The 8,939-nt window shown below is 35.6% G+C and overlaps 2 protein-coding genes across 4 annotated transcripts; both read left to right on the top strand.

Moving 5' to 3' along the window:
* On the top strand, window positions 1,380-5,356 carry LOC107643343 (protein NSP-INTERACTING KINASE 3). Of its 2 annotated transcripts, XM_021123385.1 has the most exons (11): window positions 1,380-1,885; window positions 2,155-2,287; window positions 2,425-2,496; window positions 2,690-2,833; window positions 2,952-3,023; window positions 3,131-3,190; window positions 3,293-3,384; window positions 3,488-3,634; window positions 3,793-4,134; window positions 4,241-4,632; window positions 4,782-5,356. In XM_021123385.1, the coding sequence occupies exons 1-11, from the start codon at window positions 1,783-1,785 to the stop codon at window positions 5,097-5,099; spliced, it is 1,875 nt and encodes a 624-aa protein (XP_020979044.1). In that variant the 5' UTR covers window positions 1,380-1,782; the 3' UTR covers window positions 5,100-5,356. The 2 variants fall into 2 exon arrangements, with proteins under 2 accessions (XP_020979044.1, XP_020979045.1); XM_021123386.1 differs by lacking the exon at window positions 2,425-2,496.
* On the top strand, window positions 6,127-8,912 carry LOC107643342. Of its 2 annotated transcripts, XM_016346954.2 has the most exons (4): window positions 6,129-6,819; window positions 7,804-7,914; window positions 8,192-8,383; window positions 8,613-8,912. In XM_016346954.2, the coding sequence occupies exons 1-4, from the start codon at window positions 6,502-6,504 to the stop codon at window positions 8,676-8,678; spliced, it is 687 nt and encodes a 228-aa protein (XP_016202440.1). In that variant the 5' UTR covers window positions 6,129-6,501; the 3' UTR covers window positions 8,679-8,912. The 2 variants fall into 2 exon arrangements, with proteins under 2 accessions (XP_016202441.1, XP_016202440.1); XM_016346955.2 differs by lacking the exon at window positions 8,613-8,912 and having other exon boundaries at window positions 6,127-6,819; window positions 8,230-8,363.

Here is an 8,939-nt window from a genome sequence, read left to right as displayed (position 1 = left end):
GATATGTATACATTTTTAAAAATTAAATATTTACAGATAAAAAAAATAAAAAATTTATTTATTTTTTCTTTATTTATTATGATGCCCATAATTATTGTGCTGATCAAATGTTCATAGTAATGTACAATGGTCACTATAGTCTATACCTATATGATATACTACATCATTACATCAATGAAATGCAGAGAGAGAATCATTTAAAGAACTGAGAGTTTCCAAATTTGTATATAAATAATAAATGGCAAGGAAAATCAACGAATTAGAGAGAGGAAGTTAGCATATATACATGGATATGAAAATGACACCAAGAAAATGTTAGCTAACCAAGTTTAATCACATTGACTGAAACAGTTTCTAAATTAATTAAATTTGATTTAAATATTTTGAGAAGTTATTTTACTTTTATCAGGTGACATAAAAAAAATATGAGGCGCAGTTTAGCATAGTGGGGGCATCATCTGATCTGCTGTAGGTTGCAGAATGTGATTTGTTTCACTCACTCGTATTTATATTTCTTTTCCCAAAAATTCTGAAATAATAAAAAAAAAATTTATAATTTTCAGGTTCAAGCCAAAAGCAAACAAAAGAGGGGACAATCCAACCACGTGACCTGTCAATACTTTACCTGCAACAAAAGATTTTTTTTTTTCTTTATTTTCTTTTTGCATTATAACACAAAAACACACGTCTTACTCACCATTCTTCTCTCTCATCAATCCCACGTAGGGGTGGCAAAGCGGGCCGATCCACCCCAATCCATCCAGCCCCGCCTAGGTCCACCCTATAAACGGAGCGAATCAGTCCGTCCCGTCAACTAAAATGGGTTCAAAATGCTAGCCCGCTCCACTTTACGGCGGATTGGCGGGCTAGTCCACTTCTTTTTTTTTTTAAATAAAATAATAAAATAAAAAAAAATAATATAATACATATAATTTTTTTAAAAAAAAATATATCTTTTATTGGCACATTAACATTAAAAAAATATTATTCAATGTTCATAGATTTAATCAATTATATAATTTGGTTGAATGATTTTACACCAGTATCAAAATTAAGTTTTTAAAACGTTGTCATCGTTTATACAAATTTGGTTACTGATTTTCCATCTATATTGGCTTCCACTTTGGCGCATTTGTTTGGTTCTTTGGTCGTGAGTGTGTTTCATGCTCCCAAATCCTAAGCTACCTTTTATTCTCTGCAACTGCAACAAGCTAAGAGGAAAAGAAGAAGAAGAAGATAATGGTGGTATCAATGGAAACTAAGCTAGAAAACCAACAACGACAAGGCTCACATGGAATTTGTGGGGAATGTCCAAACCTCATAGGAACCAAACCCCATCACTCACAGATCTCAAGGATCTCAGAATTTCAGGCTTAAAGTGCTGTGGGATGGTTTTGCTCTTTTGAGCTCACTCACTTGATAATTTGTCCTAGTTGGATTCAAATTCTCCATTTCCAAGTTGGTTTCAGTGGTGGGAAGAAGAAAAGTAGCAATTTTGGCATCTGGGTTCTGTTGGTTTTGAACTTATGCGGTTATATGAATTGGGTCTTAAGCAAAGTTGCTGTTTTGGTGAGAGTGGTTTTGTGCTTTATGGGAATCTGATTCCAAAGATTGGCTTTTTCCTTTTTTTGGTGTGGATAAGATGATGCAGACTCAACCACCGTTTGAAACAAGAATGACAAAGTCCAATTGTGACTTATGGTGGCTTTGAGAACTTTCTAGTGTGTTTTTTTTTTGTTTTTTGTGTGGAGGAAGGCATTGTTACTGAATTGAGAATACAGCATGGAACATACCAGATTGGTTTCATGGCTGTTATGTTCACTTCTTCTGTTGATGATGGAGATTTCTGCTGCTGTTCTTTCTCCTTCTGGCATAAACTATGAAGGTTAACCTTTTCTTTAATTTTCTTCCCCCCTTCCCTTTTTCATTTTGATCTTTGGTCAAGTTAATTATGCTGGAAATTACTAGGAATGATAGCTGAAGGATTGATGATGATGCTATTCTGCGACTTGTTATTTCCTTTTCTTTTTTGCCTTGAGAATCTTAACTCTTAAGTACTTCCTCATTACCCGTTACATAGTGGCATATTCTCAAGTGAATCAATTGATGGGAGGTTTTAGTTCTTACCCTTCTTTCTGTTTCTTCACTGAACAGTTCTAGCTTTGATGGCGATAAAGAATGAATTGGATGATCCTCACAATGTCCTGGAGAATTGGGATAGTAATTCTGTTGATCCTTGCAGCTGGAGGATGATTACTTGTAACCTTGATGGCTCTGTTTCAGTATTGTAAGTTTAGATTTTGAAGTGTTTTATGAAAGTAGCAAACAAGTTTCAAGATATTTATATAAGAAAATGAACCAAACAAATTTGAGTAGTTTGAATTATTTTTTCTTTCTTCTAAAGATCTTTTCTTTTCATATCAGGGGAATGCCTAGTCAGAACTTGTCTGGTACTCTATCTCCTTGGGTTGGAAACCTTACTAACTTACAATCTGTGTAAGTCGTCCGGATTTTCGTTTAAGTCTCTTGTGTAGTTCTTGCTTTGGAATTTGGTTCAGCTCTGAATCAGTTGCCTTTGCTCTTATTGATTGAATGAATCTTTATTTTCAAATTCTTTGGTGCTTTGATTTATTATAAACTTATATTCACTCAAAGTAGAGGCAGTTACAGTGATGCTTAATTGGTACAGGTTGCTTCAGAACAATGCAATTTCCGGTCAGATTCCTACAGCAATTGGAAGCCTAGAAAAGCTTCAGACACTTGATCTCTCCAATAACGATTTTAGTGGCGAGATACCGAATTCTTTGGGAGGCCTCAAGAACCTGAATTATTTGTAAGTTACCTATATTACAGATTCTAACTGTTCAAAGTATTGTGTTTGATACTTATTTCTATTCTGACTTATGAAATTTGGTTTCTTACTCTATTTAATGTGTCCTTGTTGGTGCTAGGCGGTTGAATAATAACAGCCTTACAGGACCGTGCCCTCAGTCTTTAAGCAACATAGAAGGTTTAACACTTGTGTAGGTCTTTGTTACCTTGGCATTAATGTTATCTTTTCCTTACAAAACTATTGATTTCTAGGTATAAAATTGAATACTAACTGTAATGAATTGAAAAATATATGTAGAGACCTCTCCTACAATAATCTGAGTGGTTCCCTGCCAAGAATACCAGCAAGAACATTAAAGTAAGCTCATTTAGCGTTTCTAGTTAAATGTTGACTTTAGCTCTATATTCAAGTTAACAAAAAATTGGTGTAGTAATTTCTTGATTGATTATATACTTCCAGGATTGTCGGAAATCCGTTAATTTGTGGTCCGAAATCCAACAACTGTTCTACTTTACCAGAGCCACTTTCCTTCCCTCCAGATGCACTAAGAGGTTGAGATGATTTATGTGTTTTGAACTCTACTTTCAGCTACGTTAACTACCTTTTTATAACTATTTATGACATGTTTCGATGTGGTGACTTTTGTTTATGTAGCTCAATCAGATGGTAGTAAGAAAAGCCATCATGTGGCTATTGCTTTTAGTGCAAGTTTTGGTGCTGCCTTCGTCTTCGTGATAATTATTGTGTTCCTTGTTTGGTGGCGATATAGACACAACAAACAGATTTTCTTTGACGTTAATGGTTAGTCATCACTCAAGTTTCCCTTGGTTTCATTTTATACTTGTCTCCTTTTATCTTTCATACCATATATATAAACCTTGTTGCAAATTTTGTAAAGAATCTGATGATCGTAAGCTTAATGTTCGGAGCATTTTAAGTAACATTTTCCTACTTTGCAGAGCAATATGATCCAGAGGTGCGCCTTGGCCATTTAAAGAGGTACACGTTCAAAGAGCTTCGAGCCGCAACAGACCATTTCAACTCAAAGAATATCCTAGGTAGAGGTGGCTTTGGAATAGTTTACAAGGCGAGCTTGAACGATGGGACTATTGTAGCCGTTAAAAGGTTGAAGGACTACAATGCAGCAGGTGGTGAGATCCAGTTTCAGACAGAAGTTGAGACGATAAGTTTAGCTGTCCACCGGAACCTTCTGAGGCTTTGCGGATTTTGCAGTACTCAGAATGAAAGGCTCCTTGTTTATCCGTATATGGCTAATGGCAGTGTTGCCTCTAGATTGAAAGGTTAGCTCACTGTTAAGCAGCCATTTTCTTAAGCTGCTTGTATTCGAGACTGAGTCATAATTTGAAGCTTACCTAACTTTGCATTGGTTTTGGATTTATGAACCAGATCATATTCATGGTCAGCCTGCTTTAGATTGGACAAGGCGGAAGAGAATAGCATTAGGTACAGCAAGAGGGTTGGTCTATTTGCACGAGCAATGTGATCCTAAGATTATTCACCGGGATGTGAAAGCCGCCAACATATTGCTAGATGAAGACTTTGAAGCTGTTGTTGGCGATTTTGGTTTAGCTAAACTTCTGGACCACAGAGATTCCCATGTGACCACTGCTGTGCGAGGCACAGTTGGTCACATTGCTCCTGAGTACCTATCCACAGGTCAGTCATCGGAGAAGACCGATGTATTCGGGTTTGGAATCTTGCTGCTTGAGCTGATCACAGGTCATAAGGCTCTAGATTTCGGGCGAGCAGCAAACCAGAAAGGCGTAATGCTTGATTGGGTACTCTGTTCCCCCAGCTGTCTATCCTCTATATTCCTCAACTCATTTTGCGAACTTGACTATCTAAACTGCAATTCTTAAATGATAAGTTTTGTTTCTCTTTCAATCACAGATGTTTCGTTTAACATGAATCAAACAACTTCTTTCAGGTTAAGAAGCTCCATCAGGATGGAAGACTAAATCAAATGGTTGACAAAGATCTAAAGGGAAACTTTGACCGTGTCGAATTAGAAGAAATGGTTCAGGTTGCACTCTTGTGCACACAATTCAATCCTTCTCATCGTCCCAAGATGTCGGACATATTGAAGATGTTGGAAGGAGACGGCTTAGCCGAGAGATGGGAAGCCTCACAGAGGATTGAGACACCAAGATTCAGGTCTTGCGAAAGCCACCCTCAAAGATATTCGGATTTTATAGAGGAATCTTCACTCATAGTAGAAGCTATGGAGCTTTCTGGCCCTAGGTGACAAAAACATCTTGGTTTTCCACTATAGCTCCCACTATTTAAAAAAGGTGTAGTTTCAAAATGGTTAAAGAACGACATTGTAATTGGTGTTGATAGCTTTGTAATGTAATGTAATGCTTGTATTGATGTGTAAAAAGAAAACAAAATGAATGAGAAAAAGGTCATGTATAAGTATGTATCTTCTTTGTTGGGATGTCTTAGTTGTGTAAGAAAAATTTTGATTCATATTATATAAAAAATTGTACTTAGTTTCGCTTATATGAGTGTATTCTATTTTGCCTTGGTGGCCAAGCAATCCACTTTTGAATCTGAGGTTTGTTGACTCATAAGTCATAACTCATCACAGATAAAACCCTAAACCATAATGAAACCATGCAATGCTTGGAAGAGTGCAGTTGACGAGTAATGAATAAATGTTAAGAGTCATAGAATACTACTTCTTAGTTAAGAACTATGTTAGGTCTCAATCTTTACCCGTTTGTTTTTCCTTGTTGAGTCATAGAAACTTCACATTTTTTTCTTAAACAAAAAGATGGAAGTACTATTGGTAAAACAAGGCAAAAAAGAAAATACATGAAACACTTAAAAGAAATATTAGCAAGTCATGAATGGATTTAATTGGTTTTAAGTTTGGCTGGGGCAATTTGAGGCCGGTTGCCCAAAGTGAACCCCTTCTTAGCGAGGAACAGGATTATGGCGGCCTTAGTGCAGGCGGTTCGACATGTCTCCTCTTCCAATCTTGCTAATAGTGGCTATACATAAGAACATTTCCCTTTATGACACTCTTGGACAATTGGAGTTTCGCGGTTTTGCCTGAGAATATGAGACGTCGGCTAGAACTAGAACTACGGTGTCATTTTTCCTTTCCTTTTTTGATACAACAAAATTTGTTTTTTTAAATGTTTTAATAATTATTAAATAATTTTTATTTAATTTTAACTACAAAAATTCATTTTTTATATATTATTTAATTATTAAATTTATTCTTTATTTTATAAATTATTATTTTATTATTCATCTATTATGACCTATGTTTTCTAAGTTCTAACTCCTTTTCCTCTCCAACTCCATTTCCTCCTCCACAGTCAATCCCTTTTGATCCTCCTTCTATTCTGCTCCTCCACTATGGCCACCGCCTGATAAAACCAACCCTATTGCGTGTGACTAAAACTTAATAATTTATTATTAGCCCATTATCAACACCACCATGAACACTTTAAAACAAAAAAAGGGGAAGAAAAACGGTGAGCTGAAACTGAAAAATAGAAAATGCGTTCTCCTCTCCACTTCTTCCCAAAACAAAAAGAAAGCTGAAGCCTGAAGGTGAGAAACCCTAGCCTCTCCCCCACCGCCGCAAGGGCTGTCTAACCACCGTCGCATGGACTGCTGCAAGGATTGCCGCCATGTCGGCCGTCGCAACTTCTTCCTCGAGCTCGGTGTCAGTCCCTGGCGTTCATCTGGTCCGTCGCGCTCCTGCCATCCTCCGTGGCTCTCTTGCCGTCGTCTGTCGTGCTCAGGCACCATCGTCTTCGTCTGGTCGTGGTGCTCGAAGTCCCCAACCCACCAATCGTAGCTTCTTCCTCGAGCTCAGCGTCTTCGAGTCTTCTTTGTTTGATCAGCCACAGGACTGCCGCCGTCAGTTGTGCTCGTCGTCTGGCCTCTGTCTCCGTCGTACTTCTGCCCCTCTTTTCAGACTGCTCAGAAGTCAAGTCAGAACAAAGGTTTAGGACTCTGTTACTCAGATTAGTTTTTTTCATTTTTTAAATTTTTTCATTCTTCATTCTTTTTAACTATGCTCTGTGCTGCTGTTGTGCTGAACTTTGTTTCGTTGCCTTTTCTTGTGTTGTGTTGAAAAAAATTATGCCGAACTCTTGATAATCCTGGTTAACATTATGCTAAAGCATGAGCTTTTATTTGTTCAGTATGTTAGTTGATATTAGTATTCTTGCGATTGTTATGAATTCAAGTGTTTTTATTGCAGTGCTGCTTTCTGAGGCTATGTTCTTTGTGACTGTAAGCTGTGGATATTGGATTATACTCTTTTAATGAATCTTTTTGGTTAAATTAATATGTTAGTCCCTGATATTTTTAGAGAACTCCAAATAAATCTTTCATGCTTTTTAAAAGTTTGTAATTGTGTACTTAAACAAAAACTTCGAAAATAAAAAAAAAAATCAATGTAAACAGAATATTCTTTGATGTGAAAACTCTAACCATTGTCCAACAGGGTACATGAGTTGGGTTTTGAGTCTCCATATGGAAAATTTCCATATTTCTTTTCAGCTAAATCTCTAATTCTAGACCTAAAAAGCAACATAAGCATAATAAACATGCTTTTATTAGGATCGAGTCTTCTCTGCTTCATTGAACAGAATTTATTTATTAAATTTTGCTAAGTTGTATCTTGTTTTGAACGGATTATAATGAATGATGAAATTTTTATTGTTGAATTTTTGTTGTTGTATAATCTTGTTTGGATTAAAAAAAAATGACGAACTAAAAGAAAAAGAAGAAAGTTAGTGCATAAAGAACTAATAAAGGTTTTCACCCTTTAGTATGTTTCGCTGCTCACCTCTTTTCTCTTGATTTGGTTTTGGCTTTGTTTTTGTCTTGAATTTGATCATTTTATTTTGATTGAATATTGTGGGGCTCATCATTTTGAAGCTATCTAAGTTGTTCACCTCCATTCTTATGGATTTGATTAGGTTTCAAACATGCTGGCCTTGCTGAAATGGGGAATAGGAGTGCATGGTTCTGGTTTAATTCCAATTCTAAAGGAAGTGATTGAGATTTTATTTCAAGAAGGACTAATAAAGGTTGGTAGATTTTATATACATTCATTTTGTAATTTGCTTAATTTATTTTTTCCAATGATTTCATTTTTCCAGAAATGTAGTGTTAGAAATAAGGAGAATATCCGAGAATATATCATATCTTAGTATATTAAATTCTAGTTCTGTTATTTTATTTGCTTAAATAACCATGATTGCTACATTGTTATTGTGCAGTCATTACTTCAAAATTTTAGAATCTGATTACTTGTTACCTGAACTCTTTCAAGAACTTGAAAATTTTAATACTAATGTTGTGCAGTCATTATCTCCAAATTACTGTCTTAGTGGACTTTGCAGGGGACTGTTTCCAATAAAAATTCCCATGCAAATGATGAAATCTTGTTATTTGCTGCTGCAAGAGCACTCTCCAAATCACCTTGGTGAAGGTGATTTGTTTGTCATACTACTCCCAAAAGTGCTTAATGTTACTGATGTCCAAAGCTTTATTCAGGTGGGCTTTCTTGTCTCTTTCATTATTAACATAAATTGACTTAAAAAGTAGCAAGAGAAGTTGCATCAAGTTGATGGTCTTCAAATATATGAACCTTGAATGAATTGTTTGATCAATTGCAACTTTACATAGTTTCATATTTTCAGTTTTCTATATATTTGATTCAAATACAGTGCATTATGTGAAATTGGGTGGTACTAAACAATCTTTCCTTGTTCATTTGTGTTAGAGTTTGGAGCCTGCAACTTGGAGAAAGTTGAAAATAAAAGGGAAGATGTATCACAAAGTTCTCTGATAATCTTCAAGCATTGCCGTCGTATCTTGCCGGATCATGAGAAGTGTCTGCTATCTTTGGGGAAATGCCACACACTTAGTTTGTGCATTTTATAACTATTGTTCAATATTTAGTTGTGTTTATTTTAGAAGGTGTTAAGAGTAAATCTTATTTGCTATTATAAAGAAGTTTAGAACTAAATTGATATTTTGTATTGTTTTTGTTTATCAATATAAATAATGGATTGTTTTAGTATTACGTTTTTTTTTTAAATGTTATAAT

Source organism: Arachis ipaensis, chromosome B05 (genome assembly GCF_000816755.2).
Source record: "Arachis ipaensis cultivar K30076 chromosome B05, Araip1.1, whole genome shotgun sequence".
NCBI classification, from domain to species: domain Eukaryota; kingdom Viridiplantae; phylum Streptophyta; class Magnoliopsida; order Fabales; family Fabaceae; genus Arachis; species Arachis ipaensis.
This window is presented reverse-complemented; position numbering and strand designations above follow the sequence as displayed.